The 25,505-nt window shown below is 37.9% G+C and overlaps 1 protein-coding gene across 7 annotated transcripts in view; it reads right to left on the bottom strand.

The window, feature by feature from the left end:
- Positions 1–25,505, bottom strand: part of SOX5 (SRY-box transcription factor 5) — a 991,328-nt gene that overhangs the window by 15,058 nt on the left and 950,765 nt on the right. For all 7 annotated transcript variants that reach the window (XM_060306246.2, XM_060306247.2, XM_060306245.2 and 4 more), the window contains 2 exons: positions 24,957–25,134; positions 12,922–13,067 (listed from right to left, as the gene is read on the bottom strand). In XM_060306246.2, the coding sequence (XP_060162229.1) occupies positions 12,922–13,067; positions 24,957–25,134 (324 nt within the window). The remainder of the gene's footprint in view (positions 1–12,921; positions 13,068–24,956; positions 25,135–25,505) is intronic.

Below are 25,505 nucleotides of genomic sequence, written 5' to 3'. Positions count from 1 at the left end.
GAAAGGAAAGTTTTAGACAATATAGTTTCTTGGGGTCAAATGAATAACTCTAAAACTCAACATTCATATAACGATTATTAATGTGTTAATATTCACTTAGGGAATTTGGCAGCTGGTTTTGGGCTCTGTGGCTCATCCAATGACTTGAATAATGGAAAACAGCACGTGTATTGTTTGCACATGACATCAGACTATGGTGGGAATCAACAAGGAGAGCCAAGAAATATCTAAAGAGATGTGGGTAATTAGCTGATTAGAAGTGGTCAGTAAAGATCAGTGCTTTCTAAGCAAACAACGTTCTGAATGGCAAAAGGCTATAGAGATCAGTGGGAAAAGAACATATCTGAAAATAGAGAAAATAACCCATATAGAAAATAATGGCTTTGGGATCAGGAACATGACATTTTAACCAAACGCTGCCATATATATTAGCTATACTACTTTAGACAAATCAATTAACCTCCCTGAGTTTCAGAATCCTAATTTGTAAAATGGTGCTGTAATATACGACAGATTCTCATTAGTTTAAAAAATGAAAAGGATATGCTTTTAATATTAGGGAAAAAGTAAATAGGGGAAATGAAAAAGATAAAGATTCTTCCTAAAATATAAGAATTACAGGAATAGTTATTTCAATATAAGTATTAAGTATCCTGCTGTGGTTATGATCCTTTATTGTCTACAGCCAGAGTAGTGGACAAATATGCATTAAAAAGGAGAATGTTTGTAACAACTCTAAAAGTTGTTGGGATTTTTTTCTTTCCTCTTGCGCATCATTCCTGACAATGTATTTAATCTTTTTTATTTTCCATTTGATTCTCAGGCCTGATGGTTTATAGCCCTATAATATAAGTCTAGTACATATTTAAGTTGAAAACTTCTCTTATTCCATTACTTCAACTATATAGAAAACAACTAAAAATTCACTGTGTTTGTAAAGGCTCAAAAGGCACATTGTTTGTCGATATTTCATAGAGTCAAAACAAAAAAACCACACAAACTGTGCTCTAGAGGAAGTAGATATTTCCTTAGTTACCTAAGCCTAAACTGCATGAGTACATGGTTCCTCTATTACTCCTTGAAATTGGGATTTATATAAGTGACAAGCTTTGCTCACCATCAGACACACATACACAAAGAAAGAGATGGGCTGTGGATCGGCTATGATAATGGACATCCCTGAAATAAAGCTCACAAAGCTATAAAACTCATAAAAAGCACATGCATGAAATGACAGAATAGAGTGTGACTGTCAAATGTTGACTCAGTAACAGTTAAACCCCTTCTGGCTGACCTTTTTTATGATCTCCTTCTATACTAATGACACAGGAAGAAAAAAGAAACAAAAAAGGTTTTTAACCCTCCAATTATGTGACCCTCACAGACCACCAAAGAAGATGAAAGATTATTTATAATGTCATAACGATTTATTGGTTGGAGAATTTTTTCATCAGCTTAAGTAGAACATAAAAAACAATGCGTGTGTCTGAGATCCCCTTCAATCTCTTGGTTTCACCCTTGCTTACTGAGATTGCCATTTTCTAAAAAATAAGCATCCACCCACATAATCTAACTGCACAAATGGGAAAGAAAGCTTTGTTGTAAAAGATTTACAATAAATTATGTACAAATACACACACACATACACACATACATTTCTCTCCAACGCCAACAAAAATGCAATCTGAAGAAATCTTTTACTAATTTTATTCTGGTCAAATGTGAGTTTCTCAGACACTTTGGTACTCTGAAATCTAGTATCCTTCAGGAATATTTTTCCATTTATTTTCTCCATCAGATAATCATATGGATATATGAGCTAAGGGGTTGGAAAAGTCCATAAGTGTCTTGTGGTTTAGTCAACTATAAAAAAATCCTTACCTAATCCTGATTTTTTTCCCCTTCTAAATTCAGAGATACCCCTAGTGGAGAAAATAATAAATTAGAGCCCATAATTTTGTTTCCACAATCTAATTTCCTTTTGTGAACTTTGGTAGCCAGCTTCATGAAATGTTTCTTGAAGTATAATTCTTGCTAAATTTCATAGAAACTTAGTTTCATCAGGCGATCTGGTCAAAGTGAACTGTATTGGCAGATCAAGTTTTCTTAAGAAGTATTACAAAGCTGAAGATAGAATTGCTTTGAAGGAAACACACAGCTTCTATGAATTCAAGTCTTAATCTGGATGAATACATTTCTAAGATAGTAAAATGACTTGTGGATAAAATTGATGAATCCCTATTTATGATTTTTAAAGAACTGATTTTAAAGTGGGAGAAATATTAGGAATTGTACATAAATAACTAATTCTGAGTTTTCATGAATAAAGAGAGAATTTGTGGAACAATGACTTGAGCACTTAATGTATGTTCCAGAAAAGACAGAACTGATTGTTATAGGATTAGTTAAGAGCACTTAGTACAGGATGTGATACAACAAGAAGCTAGTATGGATTCATTAAGAAAAACTATGTTGTAATGGTCTAGTTTCTTTTTCTGCAAAAACTGGAATGCAGACCATGGCCATAATGTTTTGGACTTAACTCAGCTTTGGGTTATGTTCCTATCAATATCCTTGTTGTCTTCATGGAGAAATTGCACAGGACCTTGCAAGAGAGAGTTGAAGAGGAGATCGACAATCTCTGTCTTTAAATATCTTAAGAATCTCCATGTTTGAAAAGAATCAAGACCTCTTATTTGTGAAAAAGAGAGGATTTGGTCATATGTAGTAAAGAGACAGAATACTGACCAATGGTTGTAAGTTATCAAGTGAAAGATAACGAACCACTGAAGGAAGAGTTATATAAAAGAGTTGTCTCTCCATTGAGTGGGCTGTCTTAGGATGCAAAAAATTTCACTTCCCTAGAGGTTTTCAAGTATTGGTCATATGACTACCTGCCTGGCAATTCAACATCAGATGATATGTTGAATTAAAGGCCCTTTACATTTTCTTTCAATTCTATGTTCCACTTGACTGGAGTTGCTCAAACAAAACAAAAATATTTTGACAAATGTATACAGCTATACATGTTTCTCTATCCATGATGATAGTTTCCTCAGAAGCTGTTAATTATGTTTCAAAATGTAAAGGTACTCCATTTATAATTGAGAATTCTATCATCATTTTCTTAAATTCAAGGAAGATATTTCAAATTATGAAACAAAACCCAAAAAATATGATTATTGAAATACATTTTGTGAAGGGACTGTCCAATAATACTCAGATTTACAGATTCTAAGTGCATTGTGAAACACGCAGTCATATGTCCAAATTCAACATGACTGCCATGGAGAGGAAGAAGTCATTGAGTGTGTGGGGTAATGAACCGAAGAGCCACTCAAAGGAATCCGTAGGAAAGAAATCATTCACAAAGAGGGTACACATGAATAATATCATGGTAAAATATTGGTCCTTGCTTACTTGTCCCAGGGGTGCTTATGGTCTGTACATGTGGAAGAGGGAAGGCAGGAGAGGGAAAAGCTAAGACCTGAGTTTTCAAGTGTCTGTGTATGTGTTCAGCATACAGCCAAAGTCTAAAAACATGACTTTATTTCAAACCAGGGCAGATACAGATACTGTGCACACCAAGTCAAATCAGAAGGCTTAATGTGAGAAAAATAGGAGGCCAGCTAAGTAAAATAATAGAATTCACAACCTACACAGGGTGTCCGGTAGGTGGGAGGGCTGCACAGATGTAAACACACAACTGGAATGTTGTCTGATGATAACTGTTCTATAAACAATGGGTCACTCAGTTAGTGAGCTACAGAAACGTATAGACCTTTGCTCTTTACTTTTTCCTTTTCATAGAATAAAAGCTGTAAAACTGTACGTATTCTTATAAATGCAGCCTCAGTAGCCAGTAGTTACCTCAGTTAAACAAATATACTTGCACTGTTTTAAAGAGAAATGGTTTGGTTCCGAAATGCTGGGTCTGACGAATAGAAGAGGCACAGTGGGGTTATAGTTTGCTTTTCAATCATCCATGGTAGTTTTAGGGGAAAAAATTTAGAGTAGAATAGATACTTAAAATCTCATTTTAGTGAACAGCTAAAACTTCACATGTTTTAGGAGAGCTGCTATGAGAAGCAAAATAAATAAGATGGAACATATTCTTTCTGTTTCCCGGCTCATTCTCTAATGAAGGGGGCTGGTGCGTGGTGAAGAAAGGAAGACCTAGAAAGGGAGCAGAAACAGGAAAAACAAAGAGTTGGAAAAAAGATACACAAATGATGGAGATGCTGATTGATTAAAGGATTTGTGTGTGTGTGTGATAAATCCTCAAAAATGTACTAAATGATACACATGGCCAACGCTGGGGTACAATCTAATCAAACAGGCACCGAGTTACTTTCTTGAACATCTTCAGCATGGCCCATTAGAAAAGAGACTGAAATTTGAACAAGAGGACCTGGGTTTAAAAACTGATCTACCACTCGAATTCCTATAATAATGTCATATCTCAAGGTTTTTATTTTTAAAACAAAGACTGAAATTTGAACAAGAGGACCTAGGTTCAAAAACTGATCTACCACTCGAATTCCTATAATAATGTCATACCTCAAGGTTTTTATTTTTAAAACAAAGATATGAATACGTTTCTGCTTATAATACTGTATGGAACTGAAATTTGATGTGAAAGCAGTTGAAAAAGGTAAGATACAAACTAGATATCAATAGCTATTATTACTCCTATTTTTACTCCTATACTCATAAACAAGTGTTTCTCATTTGTAAAACAGAAAAGGTATAAGTGGAAAGACTCAATGAGGCCCTTTGAAATAAATGTTAAATTCAGAATATTTTCCTCATAATTTTAAATCCATATTGTTAAAGTCACTTGCAATAAATGACGATAGAGAATACAATACATCTACTAAGTATGAGGATAATTGAAAAACAAATGGCTCTTTGATTATTTCAGTGCCTTAATGTTTAAGTGTCTTGAAGACAGCTATTTGATCCTGGGGATGAAGAAGGGAGCAAGGGAGAAGGGAAGGAAAGATCATTCTTAGTAGACCAGGTTTTCAAAAATAACACTTCTGGTCCAACAACAAAAGTGATTCTTATTTTACTTACAGAAAATTTGAAAAAATCAGGAATGTGGGGACATGTAAATTTCCAACCCCATCACCTTGGCAAAATGATTGTTTATTCTTCTTCTAGTCTTTTATCTATGTACCATGGAAATGTACTTTAAAAATATCTAGATCATTCTCCATACGGTGTTTTCAAACTCGTTTTTTTTCAGGAATACTATTGTGAGCCTATCCTCATATCTTTAAATGAACAGACAATTTCAATCATCAGAGAGGCCTGTGGGTGTCTATCTGAAACCCAATTTGGCATGCCCTGTGTGTCTCATTTTATTGGACCATCCTGCACTAACCCCTCTACCAGAATGATGTAAAGAACACAAGACTCTCTGTTTGAAAACATGCACAGCTTTTCTAGGCTTGAAAATTAAACCATAAAAAGTTTACTGGAAAAAAAAAAAAACCCTTTAAAAAGCTCCTTAAAAACTCACACCATAATTGCTCCCCACCAAGCGTGGGCACTTGCTAGCTGCAAGTAGTGGCACTGTGACAAATGTAGCAAAACTGAAAGCAGGCTATACTAAGAGAAAGAAAAAGTCTTCCACTGGCCATCTGTGAAAATAAGGCATGTGGCCATTAAATGCAGAGGCTGTAAATATACACAAACTCCATGAAGCAAATGGCAAAAAAGGACTAAACTTCAAGCTCAAACAAATCAAAATGTTTAATGCATAGTTACCACTGCTGGACGAAAACAGCTATGATCTTTGCAGTCTGCAAACTCGGCATGTATTTCAATTAAATACCCCCAAAAAGAAAAGAAAGAAAAAGAAAGAAATGAAAAGACACAGAAGAAAACCATCTGGAACAAAAGGCTATAGACAGCCTACACTCAATTTCTAGAAACAAACAGCCCCTTTAACTTGCACCAGCCTGTCGAGAATGTCGATTGGAATTATTGAAAGGCTGACATATAGAGTGATGGATGGGTGATGACATAATACCTATTTGCCTTTTTGTCATGGTCTTTGAAAACGGGCTGCTCGGTGCTGATAATATTCACTAAGGGGTTTTCCTCTCCCCTCCTGTCCCATAAGAAGTGTTCCCTAGCTAAGACACTCAGTATTAAGAAGGTTTTATGAATGAAAAACAAAAGAAAAGAAAACCTGAGGATCAAATGCCAACTTGCACGTAAAAAACTAGTCTAGATTTTCTAATAATCCGCTGTCTAGAAAGCAGTTCTCTATCCATTTTACATACATATTTAGAGTAGAGAGACTCCAATAATAAAAAGGCAAATATTCAACTTCAGACTTTGTGTATCTTTTAATTAAAATCACCAAATAAATAATTACATTAGAGATAAAAAATAATATATATTCACTTCTATAAAAAGAAAATATTAACCATTTGTGTTATTTTAATTTGTGCTCAGGTAAATTCTAACCAGAAGATTTAAAAGTTTGGGGACATTTTTGTTTGACAAACACTCACACACACACACCCCCACCAAGGAAAAGCTCCTGTTTTGTCCCACTGTTGCAATGATCTATCTCATTTCCTCCTGAACGATTTACCTAACATAGCTTCCTCCTTCATGGAGTTTTTCCTCTTACCACTGAAATGTCTAGCTCTAATCTGACTTCTCTAATTCATTTTAGCTAAAGGCAACAACTACAAAAGCCACCCATAAATCATTAATTAATTGTAGTACCTGCCACTGAATACAAAGGCATGAGTTCCTTCATATTCACTTTTTCAAAGCAAACCTGTAGTTTATAATTCCTCACATGCCTTCTCCTTATCTAAGAGAAGGAGCATATGTTAGATAATGCTGAAGTAGATACACTGTGTCAGTTTCTGAAGAGTTAACACTGCTGGCCCCATCCATCAGATGGCCAGTGAAGCATCAGGAAAGAATGATGGATGTAAAATTATTACAGGGCTGCCATCCGATACACTTACTGCCATTTGTAACTAATGCTGGGACTGACACACTTTTTTCATTATTAAACATCCGCATGAAGTCAACATTGGTCACTGTCATTTCATGTTTGGCACTCTGTTAAAGGGAAAGAAAAGGGTTGACAATGGCAGAAAAGAGGAGGTTGTACTGGAAGAGTTTTCAAGTGCCAGAGTAATAAAATTAACCTTTGTTTACAAGTCCATCTATAATGTATGTGGTAAAACTTCTTATGAATATGACCGACACCAAAAAGAGAAACTGGTTTCATTACTGCGTAAATCATTATTTAAAATATACACATTGGGCTTCCCTAGGGGCGCAGTGGTTGAGAGTCCGCCTGCCGATGCAGCGGAAACGGGTTTGTGCCCCAGTCTGGGAAGATCCCACATGCCACGGAGCGACTGGGCCCGTGAGCCATGGCCGCTGAGCCTGCCCATCCGGAGCCTGTGCTCCGCAACGGGAGAGGCCACGGCAGTGAGAGGCCTGCGTACCGCAAAAAAAAAAAAAAATAAATAAATAAATAAATAAAATAAAATATACATATTATTCACCAAATTTTCATCTTATTCTATGGAAATCTGCAAAGAATTTTCACTGAACCTCAGAGGGAAAAGTAAGACATTTTCCTAGCTATTCTTATTTGCAGTTATTGATGAAGGCATAGCATGTGCAAGTGTTTAGATTTCAGGTACACGGCAGGCAATTAATGTTTGATGAATAAATTCTCTACCTTAAGAAATACATGCACATATTTGTATGTTTATTTTTGTGAGTGACATCTTTTTTATATACAAGAAGTAATACAGAAGTTGGCCTTAATATGTAGAAAGTATGTGGACGAACATACATTCATTGATTTAACCTGGCACCAAACAATGTTTTCTTGTACACATTCTTGAATGTCATTTAATTCTTTCTGAAACACAGACAAGGTATAAGGCCCTAGACATGCAACAGAGAAGAGCAAAAGCAGTTAGATAGATGACATCAAATGGAATCAAAACAAACCAGCTTTATGATGAAAATATTTGAGAGCTTTGGTATCATTTTTATAATGTAGCCGTGGCTGACGATGGCCTTTTCCTACCCGGTAGCCATTCTGGTCTATCTTTTGCCCCTGCCAATATAACCTTTGGTCTTGAGATATCCCTTAAATGTGAGGGTGATCTGGCTGCGACCTCTGTCACCCCATTGATTACCAGGGTTGACTGGCTGATCTGGATGGCTAGACAGGTGTCCCCTTTCCTGCCCCATGGATCCACATACATTCCTCCTGGAGCTGTAAGCTCAGTGGAAGAGGATGGCCTTCCCCAATAGGAGAGGGCCCTTTTTCGGTCGAGAGTATATGAGAAGCTGTTCTGCCCTGCTAGACCCTCCAAACAAGCTCTCAAGGTCCATTCCTAGAAGAAAGTAGGCTAGTCAAGCTTCCAAGACTCGAGACACATCCAAATGAGGTGCTGCAGGTAGTGGTCTGCCTTTCTTAAAAAAAAAGATATCCTTTGATCTCAGGAAGATAGGATAAGGTCTCTAATTCAGTCCCAGAAAATAATTTGTGATCCATTTAAAGTGGTCTCTCTTCCTTGACCAGTAACTGTCGTGAAGATGTGCAAATGACCCAGTTCTACCCAAAGGAGATGTTTATGGAAGTCAGCTTGAGGGGTGCAGTGAAATATGACTATGTGAGTGAAGACCGAACTTCAGCGAAGAGAAAATAACTTCTTTCTGAGTCTGCTGCCTTCATGACATAGTTGTAGGTGCAGCAACATTTTGTGACTCTAAGGGAACAGCCCAGATAATCAAGTGATTTCAACCCTGACATCACTGAACTAGTGAGCTAAGGCCACCAACCTCCTACTCCTGAACTTCATTGTAGGCTAAAAGCTAATCAGTATTTGTTGAAGCTACTGTATTTAGATATCCTGATACATGTCATGACAAACATTTCTAACAGGTATTACAGCATGGGCATTATCTTTCTAGGACAACTACATTGGGTAGTGAGGGAAGTGATCAGGGAAACTTCTGGTCTGTTCCTCATTGCAGTGCACTGCGTCTCTATTGTATTAGTGTTGCCTGGTAGGATCAGGACAAAAACTGAAGTTTTTATGATTTCCTATCAGGTAAGCTTATAAGGTCAGAACCTGAGTATGCAGCTGGTCAAAACCGTGCCATTTGCCATTTGGGTGTTAAAGACACAAAGCAGGTGGTTTTTACAAAACAAATGTATGTATGAGGGTCTTCTTCTGATTCTTCCTACCTGAGAAGCTTACTTATTCACCTATGACACTAATCTGTAACAGAGCTGAGTGGTAAAAGATAACATTATTTGAATATACAATCAGGCTATAATTAACCAGAGATGACAATTATAAATAACACTGCGTCCCAGAGTTTCCAAGAAACCTGACATACGCAGTTCTTGGGTATGTTGAAACACTTCCAAGAAAAGTAAAGAAATGAAAAATCTTTTAGAAGTCTTCAATTAAAATGTGTTTCAGTACGAATGACTTTCATTATGTGTTTTGGTACATACGACTGGAAAACATTTGTCCCTATCTTCACACCTCTAATTGTTTTCACTGCCCAATTACAGCTTTTCAGAATTAAGACATTCTAGTCGAGACAAGCATGTTGGTCATTTGAAATGTGAAGACAAGTTAATGTGTATAGGGCTTGTGTACTCAAGAAAACAGATCTCTGCTACAGGTTTCCAATTATCTGCATCTTGGGTCCTGCTATCTCCTTTTAGACTGACGGAAGGCATCTGGCTGAATTACTTTTCCTTCCCCCTTTCCTTTCTCCCAGCTCCTTTCTATCTTTCTCTCTCCTTCATCTTCCCCATGTCTTACATTTATTTCACATACTTTTAGGGTTTAGGAAGTTGGGAGCATGGTTTAAAGAGAGAAAAAATGTCGTCCTTTTGGGAGCGATAGTGCAAATTATAAGCGGAATTTATACATACTGTGTTTCTGTCTTTCGTTAGGGACTGTGAAGCAAAATTTCAAACCAACTACTGATCTAACTATGCTTTGGCCATGGATAAAGTTGGGCGATTATAGAAATCGATTAAAAAGGTAGGTATTAAAAAAACGATGAGGCAATATGTCTAGTGATGCTGCTTTATGTGGAAAAACAAGCAGCTACCTCTGTCGAGTCAGGTATGTAACTGATCTGACATGCTCAGCAGTATGGGGTCTTAATTCACTTCCTATAGGAATTCACACACATAAATATGCCATGATTAACAAACTCGTAATTTGATCTAAACTGTAAGCTCTATAAAGGCAGAGGACATATTTTCTTGTTCAATACAGTGCCTCAAGTACACAGCACTGTCCCTAATACACAGGGGTGCTAATGTTGAATAATGACTAATTAAAAGATTTAAATTGACATTATTTCATTCCCATGAGTTGCAAGACATAGATTGATCATTAATTTGGTAGAAATGCCGGCTAAGCTATTTCAACAGGAAAAGGCAACCACAGTAATTCCTGCTTCTAAGAGAGATTCAATCTCAAGTGTCAAAGGTAACATAGGGATGAACTAATTCGAATTCTCCTGCTGAAAAGGTTTACTTACGCATTACAAGAGTTTGCCAGACTATGACAATAACGGGTTTTTACATTTTTATGTTCTACAATTACAATGATACAATTTCATTTTTTAAGATTTTCACTTAAAAACCCATAAAAATGTAAGACCATAGTTGAAGATGTAACTCAACTGCATGGAAAGGGCATGGTGAAGAGATCTGGGGGCACCAACGTCTTGAGAATGGAGACATCTTAATTGGCCAACAGATTCTGGCAGGTATTACTTCAGAAATAGATTTTTTTAAAAAACAGTTACTATAATTCTACAGAAGAGAAAGGAAAATTGAAAGGAGTAGTTTTCAACAGAGGCAACTCTCACTCCTGCAACTCAAATAGGAGGTGCTAATCAGAGAAATAAAATGAAGTCTGATTGTGGAGGTGGAACAAGAAGTGGAAATAAGGTCCCTAACAATGGACAACTATGGGATAAAATGAATGCAGATGGTTCCACTCCTGTTACTTAATCAAAGGCTGAACAGAGTCACTGGAGCCTGCATGAAGTCATGTGTTAGAACAACAGCTGATCTGTATTAGAGAAGATTAACTCGCAGTGCCATGGTGGAGGGCCCAGGATTATTTTATGTACTCCCGTTGCCTTACAAGCCGTCAGCACAATTATTGCCCTCCGATGTGAATGACTGATCTGTAACCACAGCTAAACAGCATGCTGCTTAGGGGCCTAGGAGCTTCATGAAGATGAATTTCCATACCATCAAAGCGCTTTTAATGGGCTCCCTGATCCAACCACAAGGCCTGTTTTGTAAGTATATAGAGCTCAGGATGAAGGCCTCCTGTCCAAAAGGATTTGGTCGGTTGTCACTTGACAGTTCCCAGCCAGCACAGGGGAGGAGAGGGGGGGAGATAGGTAGAGTTGTCTCTGCTTTGGAGGATTAAAAAAAAAAAAAGGGTACAGATGCTTGCTGAATGCAACCAACTGCTGTAACCACAGCTGAATTCAATGCGCTTAACAAATAATGGCAATTTAGCTCTGCTTGCGAGGAATAGCTTGAGTCACTTTGCATTAGCATCTGGCTGACTGTTAAACTCACTTCTACATGGGGAGCAGAGAAAGGGAATTTCTGTTCAAGCATCCTTTCAAGAATGTTTAAATATTTGAATATAAATTCCTCTATGCTTGCTATCATTCCTTCTTAGAGCTGTCACTTTGCTGTTCCCCTTCCCTCCTGGTGCTTAGCTAGAAAATGTTCGTGCCCTTCGAGCTGCAACAATGTTGCTCTTCTTATGTTGTGAGACTGCAAGGGATGTACACTTGACCATGCTTTGCTCTCCCCTCCAGGAACAGAACAGAAGTGAAATCATTTCTCCATCCTTTTGACCCATGTTTGGACCAGAGGAAAAGTACAGTTGTGGCAAGGTCACACCTTCACTATGCAAATTGCTAGCTTCTTAGAGATTATATGTAAAATTCCATATAAAACCTGGGAAACCAGAAAGCTATCCAAATTAGCAATCTGTTCATTCTGGATGACACCGTTTGACTCATGACCTTCCCATGATGATTAACTTTCAAGTTATTACTAAGTAGCTGATCATTTTTTCTCTTATCTACTATATTTAGCTACAGGATTTTGAGAAAAGGGGATTCAGTAACTTTAAAATTTCAATTAAAAATACCAAATATGACCAAAAGAAGTATATCACTCCAAGCATTCTATAATAACATAATATTTTTCTGAATAAAATACAATGTAGCTTAGACAAAATAGTTTGAAATTATTATAGCTCAGATAAATCCAGAAGTTTCACTGGACTTAAGCATAATAACAGGTAGAATAATAATGTCCACATTTTAAACAGCAAACTTTGTTTTATGATCAAGTCAAAACTTCCAATTGTGCAGTCACCTAAAACTTGACAGTGCTTTGCATTGGAAACATTATGACAAGCTCAGGATCTTAGATGCTGAGACTACAAGCATGGGTATCATTCAAGCTTATGCTGATTAAAGAAGATTCGGCATTTTCAGATCCAGCTCATCCCCAAATACAAGGTGAGCATCTCTGTAAAGCAAAACTTTCACTGAGACTCAGGTATTTCAAATGCCACTTCATTTTAATACAAAGTGATGGCAGAAAAGGGGATATTAATTGTCAATAAGGTTCAGATGGATAGCAGAGAATTATAACGCTTTTCATTTCCAGATGGTTTTGATTAGGATGGGCATGAAGAGTTCTGCACTGATGGAGATATAAAGGGTGGGAGAACCGTCATTCCAAGGATGGTGAGAAGAGAAAAAGATAAAGAAGAAAAACAGTCAGGCAATTTAAGTATTTTTGGAAAGTCAGTTATTTTAGGAACTAACCTTTTCTGCTCGGCAGTTATTGAGACCTAGACTATTCACAACAGCCACCTTCCCATCAAGCACCTGTTGTTCCCGCCGAAGCTGCTCCTTCATCTGCCGAGCTTCTTGGATTGCCTTGGTGACAGCATCATGGTCATTTAAATAACCTGAAGATGTAACAGAACGAAGGATATGTTTTGTACAAGTGCATGGATAGGTTAACCTTTCACCATAAAAATCACTTCTTTTTTGGGAATGGCTAGTGTCTGGCATGTACTAATTTCTCAATGGAATCAGTCTAAAAATGAATGAATGAATAAATAATTGATGATGACTGATTCACACAGTTACATCAACATGGTGCCAAACATTTGTTATCAAAATGTAATATTTAAGTGAAATACAGCTGTTTCCACATGTTTGAAAAGAAGTTTCAAATATAATTTTTAGATAAACTTTTTTAGTTATCTGAATATTTTGTAGTGCAAAAATACAACCTGTCTTTGGTTTTTTTCCTATAAGGATCATTTGAATGTTACCATAGGATAAAGGTATTGATAATTATTACTATTAATTACTGACACTCTCATAGTATTAGAAAGGCCAATTTAGAGTATGAGTATGGCACTATTAGGTTTGTTATACACAGAAGGAACAAATCATTGTTAACTGACTGAAAGAAGAGCATTTCCCCCCTGCATCCAACCATGGTGAAATAAACCACAGTTGGCAATGTCTTGTTACAGATACAAACTTGCAATAGTTAAGAGGCTAAATTTCAAGCACAGAATGTAACCAAGCACCTGTAATTGCTGAATAATAAATTGTGGCTACTGGGTAACTATGATCACATTTAATTCACACTCTTAATGGGATGGTCAAGTGACCAACTTGTGGCGCAACTCCATAATCCAGAGTTAGGGGGAAAAAAAAAAGAAAAAGAAAGCTAAAATATTTCTTTTAAAGAATAACAGGTGTAAGGTGTAAGGAGCAAGGCTAATGTTAACTCTGGTCATTTATTTATCTGATGCACATTATGCTGATAATCTACATGATTTTAGGGCAGAAGAGCGATGGGAAGGGATTGTTTTGCAAATATTGAAAGGAAAGCTAATATATCATCTTTCACTCTCCCTATCTTTTAACTAGGGCATAAAATGGCATAAACTGAATCTATAATATGAAATTGCCCAGAAAAGGGACTTGTTTGTGACATGAGGCTAAATCTAACCAGATCCATTGGTGAATTGTGACAGATGGAGGGACTGTGAGACAGAAGGCAGGCACTAATCACACATAAAATGACCGGCTTGCCTCAACATGTTCCGTGGATTCCAGCAAACTTTACACCCTAATCCATTTTTAGAACAAAAAACATCTGGGCCATAAATCCTCTAATCTGCCAAAACACGCTATTAAATCCCATGATTTGTTGAAAAACACTAAGATTAAAGAAAGGAAATATAAAATGGCTAACTGCCGTGTTAGGAAAGTGTTATTAATACTCTTTCTTTGTCTCAATTATGAATGTTCTGGTACTAAAGAGCCTTGTCTAATCATGTCAGATTACACGACCTCGTCGTATTGCTAGACTCTTCTATCTGATCTGCCAATTGCCAAAAAACCTAGAATACTTTCTTGCTGCTTAAACATTTCTATTGAAGAAGCTGATGTCAGATTAGCGCAGTGCTTCAGAGCTGGAAGGCTTCTAAATGATCCGTGTCCTTCCCCCCTTACTATGCACAGACTGAACATCCTCCTCTGATCTCCTTAAGGCAGAAAGAGAAGTTCCAGGGTCGGCGATGGAAAGGGGAGCCTTGAGAGCTACTATATGTTTTGCTTTTCTGAGCTAAATTCATTGGAATGTATTCAAAAGAAAACATCCTGGCTCATTATAAATACAATATGAATCATAAACAACTATTTAGATCTAGGTCAGCCCTTTAGGGTTAATATGTACTTAAAATTACGGTCGTTTTTAACCTTATATTATCCCCAACATCTGGACTTGGTTCTCCTGCACAACCTTCTTAATATATTATTCTTCAGCTCATTCTGTTCACGAACACTACCACTCTGGAAAAAAATGCAGCTCTTAAATGACAGGGATGGTCTTGGTATGTGTTCCTTTAGTAAAAGATCTTAAGAGGATCAGCCTGCTTTTCCTACCCTCTAACCCCTGTTTATGTACAACCTGGTTCCATGTGTTTTTGTAGTCTATTTAGCTTCTCCAGAGCACAAATATATTTGAAATGATTTGGCACATGACACTGAATAAAAGTATGAAATCTTTATGCTTTTTAGGCACTGTCAAGATAACACTGTGTAGGAAAAATCATTACTATAGATGCAGAAAGGATGCATCTATTACTACGAAGGTGAATAACTGACAGACATACATATGTTCTGTAATGGCTATTTCCAATGTGAGATGTGTGTTTGTGTGCAGGTGGATATAGGTGCTCACTTTAAAAGAAACATTCTTGCTTTCAGAGACTTGAATTTTAGTTAAAATGCTATATGAAATTCTAACATTGTATCTGCTGTGTTAAATCATAAAGCCGTTTACATATTACAGAGTTGAATCATAACAGGGTTGTTTGCTGGTTCTTTACACTTTGTTCTCATCACAGTCACCAACTTCCCAGTTATGCTGATTCCCTCTCTCAGTAAATGGCCTCACCTCCAATTCTGGAAAGACCAATAAGGCTGAACTCTCACCTTCCTTCCCCACCCTGACTCCTACCCCAGGCTAGCTTCAAATCGATCTCCACGTATGCCCACTGCCACCTCCTGTTTCAATGAAAATGGTACCGCTACTTCTATTCAAGGCAAATCCCCCAAATTCATGCTCTAGATTTCTACACCTCTCTACTGGTTATTCTCTTTCACATTTACATCATCCACTTGAACTTCTCTACTATCATTACCACCTCAACTTGTAAGTACTTAAGATTCTCCTCCTGAAACAAGCAAATAAAGTCTCTTAACTTTGTGTTGCCCTCTCGTTCCAATCCTGTTTCTTTACCTTCCAAGCCAAGCTTCTCGAAGATTCGTATCATACTCTCCCATTCCTTCCTCACCCTCCCATTCCTGCTACAGTCTTGTTTCCGCTCCCCTTGCTCTTTCAAATGCCAAACCCAAGGGACACTTTCCAGTCCTGGCAGAAACAGCATTGACAATCCCTTTGTTACGGACACTCCTTCCTTCCTTGCTTCTCATCATAGCACTGGATCCTCATCTCTGACTTCTCCATCTTCATATCCTTGCCTGGGATCTTACTTCATTTGCTCCTTAGATTTGGTCCAAGGTTTCCATCACCCGAAAATAATTTGTGCTTTGGAGTTGGATAAGCCTAAATTAAAATCCTAACATTGCTACTTACTAGCTATATAAATTGTACGTATTGTTTTACCTTTCTAAATCTCACTGGTCTTATTGGTTAAATGGAATAACCTCACTAGATAAACATGACACTGCGAAGATTAAATGAGTTAATATAGTCTCTTAGCATAATAAATGGTCCATGAAAGTCATTCAGTAACTGTCAGTTTACAAAATGGCAGAGTGAAATAGGTAAAATTTGGGCATTGCATTCAGATGGGTGCAGGTTTCTGCTTCTTAGGAAGTGTGATGTTTGCCAAATTATAACACTTAATTTCACTGAATTTCCATTTCTTTCAACTGTAAAATGAACATAAGGCTGATGGAAGAATTAAATGAAATAACACATGTGAAGGAGTAGATAACACTTCGTATACCTGAGGAGGCAGTAAAAAATGTTAATTCTTTTCTCTTTTTTCCTCTTTCATTTTCCCTATATGCTCATCCTCAGCAGTCTTGTTGCACGGCTTTGACCATTATGATAAAATCTGTGAGGGGGGCTTCCCTGGTGGCGCCGTGGTTGAGAGTCCGCCTGCCGATGCAGGGGACACGGGTTCGTGCCCTGGTCCGGGAAGGTCCCACATGCCGCGGAGCTGCTGGGCCCGTGAGCCATGGCCGCTGAGCCTGCGCGTCCGGAGCCTGTGCTCCGCAACGGGAGAGGCCACAACAGTGAGAGGCCCGCGGACCGCAAAAAAAAAAAAAAGTCTGTGAGGGGATATCATTTCTTGTTGGCACAGAGGTTCAGTGAAATGGGAGTCACCTATTAGAGTTCAAAGGACCCCAAATGATCACTTGCTACATTTTATTCTGCCTTCATTATATGTTCAGGCAGCAAGTACATCTTATGATCAGAAGGAAGTGTTCAGGAGAGGTTTGGTGAGCTTCTTAGAGGGAAAATGGGAGGGCAAAGGCCAATATGGCTTCCAGTTAGTGCCTCAAATGAAATTTGGGAAATGCAGGTTAGGGATCATTAATGTAAGAAATATATGAGAGTCTGTGACTGTGTTAAATTTACCACAATTTGATTTTTTTTATACCTTGGTGTTTCTTCTTAACCATAACCAACAAAATTCTCAAAATTAAAATGGTCCCTGTTATATATTTTCAGGGGCAGAAAAAGATGGACAAACTGGAAAGTCCAATCGTAGAGGGGATAAAATCTAAACAGAAAGAGTGAGTAAACAGCTGCTCCACAAGGGAAGAGCCTGTTAAAAGGTAGAAGGAAAAACAGTGAACTACTTGTAATGGGTTGAATTGTGTCTCTCAAAAAGATATGTGTGTGCCCTAAGCCCTGGTATCTGTGAATGTGTCCTTATTTGGAAATCGAGTCGTTGCAGATGTTTAAATTAAGGATCTTGAAATGAGATCACGCTGGATTTACAGTGGGCCTTAAATTCAATGATTCGTGTTCTTCTAAGAGAAAGGAGATTTGACACATAGACACAGGGGAGAAGGCCACGTGAGCATGGAGGCAGACACTGGAGTTGTAAGTCAAGGAACACCAAGGATTGCCAGTAGCCTCTAGGAGCTGGGAGAGAGGAACGGAACAGATTCTCCCTCAGAGTCTCCAGAAGGAACTAACCCTGCTGACACTCTGACTCTGGATTTCTTTCTAGCTTCCAAATAGTAACAGAATACATTTGCTTTAAGTGACCCAGTTTATAGTAATTTGTTGTGGCGGCCTTCCAAACCAACACATGGCAATTGGTCTTAAGGATGCTCCTAACACTCAAGGGGGGATCCCAAGGACTGGAGAATAGCTACCGCCTGCTTCAAACCCTTTCTGATTTCCAGGTACACACATCTACCAAGCTTCTCTACTGGAATGTCCCATGCAGCATGGCTAGCACAGAATTCATCATCTTCCTACTGCCTCAGTCGGTTCCTTCTACATTCCATATTCCCTTTCCAGTTGCCCATCCAGTCACTTGGGAGCCGTCTAAGATACCTCCTTCACCCTATGTACAAAAGACAACCAAGCTCTGGAGTTATGCCTCCTCCTCAGCTCTCAAATGTGCTTTTTCTCGATCCCCACTGGCCTTTGCTTTCGCTAAAGCCACCTCGTATCTCACTTGGGCTAATGCCTTCACCTCTCAACTCGCTTCCCTATCTTTAAGCTTACATCCCTTGAATATATCTCCTACTCTTCTTCCAGATAAAGCATTCCGAAATATTCCAAAAAAGGGAATTTGAATCACGTCACTTTACCTCATTAAAAATCCATCTCTTACTACCCTAGTGCTTAAAGGAGCATTTCGTAAGTTGATGATCTGTAAGTTCTGTGAAAAAATAATTCCATGTTCAAAAAAGTGTGGGAAACACTAAATTAAAGTTAAAAAGGTTTCTTCATTGCATGTATTCTCAAAATCTTGAATATGTTAATGTGCACTGTGAATCTTCTAGAGATAACAACAGTATGTAGAGTTTCCCAAATAGCCTGGAACAAGAAACTCTTTAATGTTTCCCCCCAAAACATCATTCTGGGATAAATTCCAAACACTTTAAAATGGCCTAAAAGTCTCATGATATCAACTCTGCTTATCCTTCCTGCATCATTTCCTGCTGGTCTCTCAAGACATCTGTGCTTAAGCTACACAGAACTATTTCCTGTTCCAGGGACCCGCCCTCCTCTTCACCCCTCCTCTGTCTCCCAAGCTTTTTTGTTATACTGAAATAGAGGCTTTCTGGTGTGTTTGGGAATTTACTCAAGTGTCACGCCTTCTGTAAGGGCCTTCTTGACATGCCCTAGACATGCTCCTTGGCAACCTTCGTACTTCCCATCTCCACGCTCCTGTAAAACCCTGGAGATGCTTTTATTGTCACATGCTCTTTTGTTTTCCTAAATTTATCTTTCACGCCAATCTATGAGTTATTTGAGGGCATTTTTTTTTCTTTCAGTCTTTTATTCCTTTGGCCCGTGGTAAGGTCTGTTGAAGGAATAAATGCATATTTCTAAGTTGAAAGTAGCTAACTTTATAATTCCAAGTTCACTGATTATCTATGTCATCATCATATCAATGGAAGCCTGAACCATATGACACAGATTTCTTAAAATTCATGTATTTAAAGGATGCTATCAGGGTAATACAAATTCTTATTTACTTCATTTAATTATTTTATGTAGGACTTTTCAGCTGTAGTAAAAGTAAGGGCACATGAGTTTCAAGTAATTTTCAACAAATAATAATTTTTTCTTCTATTTTCTGAGGTCACTTAATCATCATCAAATTTTTGGCACCCTGATATGTAGCCATTTCTTCATCTGTGAAAATTCTTGAGAATTAGATAATAAACGTGAAAGCAATTTGTAAACTGCTAGGCAAATATTGTCAGCTGTTAAATAATACCCCTAACTTCCTGATAATCCAATGGCTTTCTGTGAAATGGTTACAATATTGTTCAATAACTCAAACTCATAGAAGTTTTTTTCTCATTTAAAAAATGTAAATTAATGAAATTTTAAGGTAAAATCCTCCTTCACGTCACCATATTTTAAATTAGCAAGTTGTAGAAATAAAATATCACATTACTGGACTTGAAAATATTTCCCTTAACTTTACTGAATCAATGTGTGTCTACTACATTTGCTCAGTGAAGTTTTAATTTTCATGTACTAATGGCTCTGAGGAATGAAGGGCAAGAACAGTATGTTCCAGTATCTTCCAAAGACATGACAGAACAAAGACTGCAGGTATCTAAAGCCTCAGTCCTAGACTTTCATCCGCTTATCCTCCAGACTTCGCAAAACATATGGCATAGAGAAGATATTCAATATTCATTTATGGGATGAATGAGGGAAAGGAAAAATAGATGACTGAGAAGAACATCTAAGGCAGAGACGCTGCCAATAGGCAACAACTAAAAAGCAAGCAAGCAACCCAGAGACTATGACTGTAAGTCCTCAACCTCCACTGGCTGTGAGTTTGAGCAAGTTACTAGGTGATCATGTACATTTGTTTTCTTAAAATTAAAATAGCGGTAATAACCACAGGACTGTCTACATTGGGACAGGGACTTAGAATCCCTGGGTAAGCACTTAACTTTTTTTTTTTTTTCTTTTTGCCCTTGGGGTTATTTTTAATTGGAAAAATAGCCCACAATTATACATGGACTTTCTTTCCATAAGAAAATACATATTTAAAAAAATATTTTGTTAGGGCTTCCCTGGTGGTGCAGTGGTTGAGAGTCCGCCTGCCGATGCGGGGGACGCGGGTTCGTGTGCCGGTCTGGGAAGATCCCACATGCCGTGGAGCGGCTGGGCCCGTGAGCCACGGCCGCTGAGCCTGCGCGTCTGGAGCCTGTGCTCCACAACGGGAGAGGCCACAACAGCGAGAGGCCCACGTACCGCAAAAAAAAAAAAAAAAAAAAAATATTTTGTTAAATACAAGCCCTGGGTGTTACACAACTGCTGACTCAATTTCAATCTGTCCTGGGCTGGGAATCAGAAAGAAGATTCATAGGACACAAGATATACCCAGTTCACTTAAATTCAAAGCACACAAACCAAGTATCAGTAGTATAGCATTAAGCTAAACAGCAATGGCATCAGGAGTTCTTGAGACATCTCAGGTGCGGATGCTAGGCCCTCGGCCTCAGGAGGACTATTCCATTGCAAGAGATGAAACTGAAGTGCACGGGGTTCACTTCAATTTAGGAATGAAGCCCCTCTCATCCCTCATCTAACTTTTATACTATTCCAAATAACTCTTCTTGGAGAACAAAGCACTTAGCTTCTCTAGGCCTCAGTTCCTTACCTGGAAAATAACAATTTCTGACTAGATGACAGGTATATTTGCTCTGTCTAGTTAAAGGTCTACGATTCTAAAATAAGCTGCAGTGAAAAAATAGACTAAAAATGCTTTGATAAAAGTTTAGAGTGTTATACATATGCACAGCATAGGCTGAAAAGGCCAATAAGGGAAAGATAACATCTGGTCAAAAGATTCTAAAATTACCCATCATTCTTCTGAACTATTCATGCTTTTTAAGGAGCTTTCTTTGGAGCTGCCTATCAATTGCATACCATACAAAAGCATTCTTATAGAATACACTGTAATATTGCTCACCAACCTCAAAAACTCACTTTCTTCATTTGTAGCTAATAGATATATAGCAAAGAGCTGCATGTCATTAACGATAACTTAAGTTATCTTTTGGTTCACGGTTTTCCATGGATTATTAATGGCATAACACATTAATTCTTGTTTCAGGGGTGACCTTTACAACACCATTAATGCTCACAGCTTTTATCCAACGACATTATTACTCATTACAGTTTCAGCTTTCAACATCTGCATTTGTTGAAAAGAGAAAAGTAAATTGTAGTGGCATCAAATCCTTGGAAAATATGAGGGATGTGTATGTGGCGGAGGGACATTTCAGGGGAAAAAAAAATAAGAGAAGTTTTAGTAGTGGAAAAAGTCAGATGATAAATGTCATTAAATACATTCTTGTCTTTCTAAAATATTTTGTCAGATTGAATCCTTGGAATGCTGAAGTAAAAAATCCTCACGTGACAAAAAATGCAAATATATTAGTTATTCCCTTAGTTAAATATTCCAGTTCTGGGGATATTACAAAAGTAGCTCATATACAACACTGTGATATTTATGAGCTTTCGTGTCTACTAGGCAAGTGAATCATTCTTGCCAAATGAAATATCTTTCACATGCTTCGGACATGAAAGCAAATCTTATCTTGGTGTCCATTTAGGATGTTGAGCAGAGTTAACAGAGAGATCATAACAGAATGGTGCACACGATAAAAAGAACGCATATGCCCCAAACCATTTTCAAACTTCTCAAAACCTCAGCTTTCGCTGTTTCTTTTCTCACTGCTGCCCCACTGGCCCAGACTGACTTCCTCTTTGCAAATAATCTGGAATTCAACGTTGTAGAGATAGAAGCATTTGAAATACACTCCTTCAGCTTTCCTTCTGTCCATCCCACAATTCCTCTGTAACTTTACCTCTTTTTTCCTCATTTCCTTCAGTCTTAGAGAAAAGAGGGGGCATTTCTTCTTTCCAAAGGTAATCCTCTCTCATTTCTTCTTGCTCTGTCATCACCCATGTACTCTTTCATATCTATAGATCTCTCCAACTCACCTTTGTTTATATATATATACATATGATTTCCTATTCTAAAACCTGCCTCTACTCAGCCTTCTCAAAATACGATCCCTTCTCAACCCCAAGGTTACAAAAAGACTGACCCATATATCAGCTGCACTTTCTGTCCTCGTGTTCTTCAAATCCTTCTAACTGATGTTCTGCTAAACCATTCTACAATATCTCTCTGTTACAGTCTACGTGGCCACAACCTCCAGCTAAATCCTAAGGCGTTTCTTCTTCACGTTCTTTAACTTTTCTACGGAAGATGACACCATTGAATAACCCCTCCTTTTTCAAACTTTAATGTGTCCTAGGTAAACAGGCCATTGCCTCATCTTCATTCTTATTCTAAGATCCTCAATTGTTCTTCATCAGCTTTTCCCCTAACAAAAGCAGGGTGCTTTAAAAATATGTTCAAAGATACTTCGATATTCCTTCCTTCAGAGTTGGAGCCGAATTCCCCTTTCTTTGAGTTGGGCTGGACTTAGTGATTCTCTTATAATGAAAAGAATAAAGTAGAGCTGACTGTGTGTGACTTTGGAGACCAGATCGTAAAAGGCAGCATGGCTTTCTCTCTGCTCTCCCTCCTGGACCACTCACTCTGGGGAAAGTAAGCTGTCATGCTATGAGCAGCTCTATGGAAAGACCCACGTAGCAAAGAACTGAGGTCTTCGGCCAACAGTCATGCGAGTAAGTCATCTTGGAAAAGGATTGTCTATCTCCAGTAAAGTCCTAGGCCCTGGCTTCCATCTTGACTGGAACCGTAAGAGAGACCCTAAGCCAGAACCACCCAGCTAAGCTGCTTCCAGATCCTGACCCTTAGAAGCTATGAGATAATAAATGTTGGCTGTTTTAAGCTGGTGAGATTTAAGTTAGTTAGTTACACAGTAAGAGATAACTAATACAGCAGGTAAGACCTGTGATTCTTTACCCCACTTCATTTCTTACCATATGCTTCTTATATTCTTATTTGCTCTGATGGCTTCCAGAACCTCATTACGGAATAATTTCCATGTCTAAAGTTCTAGCATCTCTTTCACATATCAGATTTGCATTAACAATGTCCTCCTGAACTTCTCTATCTAAATGGCTTCTTAAGTTTCAAATTCAACACATACTGAATGTTTATGTTTACATCTTCCCCCAAACCTGCTTCCACTCTGGTCTTCTCTTTCACAGTTCAGGGAGGCACTATTCTGTCTATTTTATAAATTCAAAATCCCAGACTCTTCTGTCTCCAGCTTGAACCTCACCCGGTACGTTCCACTGTGGATAAGTTACATCAATTCTTCTTTAATGATACCTCTTCAATCTATTCTCTCCTTTGTTTTATCATTGCTTATTTCTATTTCGTGTAACCTATTCTTGTCCTACGCTAAAACAATGACTTCCCTGATTCCAGCCCCTTTCTGCTGTCAATACTCTTCTTAAAGTTCCAATCAGATGGGCGTCTGGAGAAAAAGTCAAAAATGTCTTAGGATAGCATCAAATCAGATTCCATCTACCTCTTTCAGTTTTAACTCTGATCACTTTCCACTACACTCATTAGCCAAATCAGTGCCTTTCTCAAAAAGATGATATTTTACTCTGGGTTCTATTTTACAGCCTAAAATGCCTAGGGATGCATCTCTTCTTCAAGGCTCCATTTGAATCAGCCTATCCTTCAACCTTCCCAAATAGAATCTAATACTCTCCTCTTCTTGACTCTAGCATTGTTCTCTGTGCTCTGGAATAGCACTCACAATAGCTGCTTTGTACTATTAAGATACATGACTTCCCCCCAACTAAACCCTAGCCGGGGTTTGTGCTAGCTGGTCTGTGCTAGCTTCCTCATAAAACTGTACGAAAATAATAAGCATCAATAAATGTGGGTTGAAGTAAGCATTGGGGTGGCCAAAAAGTTCGTTCGGGTTTGCTGTATGATGTTATGAAGATCCCAAACGAACTTTTTGGCCAACCCAACATTTACAGTCTAATTTACGTGTTACTGAACTAAAACTATTGGAATTTGTTAAAAGTTAGCTTACAGAAGCATTTTCTAGTGTTTGTTTACTCTACTAAAATGACAATTATGGAGAAGCAAAGAGACCGACTTTTTATAATACTTTGGTGTGTACAAGTTAAGTTTCAAGCAACTCGGAACTGAGAAAAAATTGACATCCTGATGGTTGACTGACTGCTGACCCAGGCAGAATGTATTTCATCATTATGTATACTTTGTACACATCACACAAAATGGAAATAAATTTAAATGACTGAAAAGGCAAGTCACCTAACAACAACAGTCTGGAACCATTGCTCTCTGTGATTAGTCAGGCCTCTTTTTCATAAACTTAAGAACATCAGTTATACCAACAAACGTAACCAGTTCAATTAGATTCTCAGGGGGACATTATAACTTGGACTTCAGTTATAAATTTCAATTGCATGTTTAAAACAGACCTATGAGGTTCATCATATTGAAACTCTCCTATGGAACTAAAGCGTGATTTGCCATTAAAAGATGCTTTCATTCAATTGCCATAAACAGAAAATCAGCAAGAACAAAAGAAACAGAACTTACCTATTGTGCTAACTCTGGCTGAAGGACTAGCTAATGATGCTGGGACAGAGGCTTTGAGGGGGCCTGCCCCACTGTTTATTCTCAGAGCTGGCATATGGGGAGAGGTGGGTGATGTGGGTGATTTGCCATCAGAGGTCTTGGGTTTAGCTGATAGGTTCAGTGGCTGTGCCACTTCATCCTGCAATGATCATTAGAACATGAGCTGTGATAAGGAAAGTCTGATTAAAAATGCCTAGAAAAACACAGGTATACTGCCTGTCATTTCCCATCAAATACTCTACCAGTGATTTTAACATTCAGTCTGAACATTACAGTGTTTGGTTAGCTGTCAACAACGGCACTTTCAACTACATATCATAAAAAAACCTTTGGTATAAGAGAAAGTACATGTGCACTCAACTATCCAGAAAGCATATAACTGATGACACCTGTAAGAAATATTCTTAAAGAAGATATTATTTGTACTATTCATTTTTATTGAAGACAATGCATAATTCGCATGAAACTATGATGTAGATTATTTTTTTTTCAATCTCCAAAGAATAGGTG

This window comes from Globicephala melas, chromosome 10 (genome assembly GCF_963455315.2).
Source record: "Globicephala melas chromosome 10, mGloMel1.2, whole genome shotgun sequence".
Taxonomy (NCBI): Eukaryota; Metazoa; Chordata; class Mammalia; order Artiodactyla; family Delphinidae; genus Globicephala; species Globicephala melas.
This window is presented reverse-complemented; position numbering and strand designations above follow the sequence as displayed.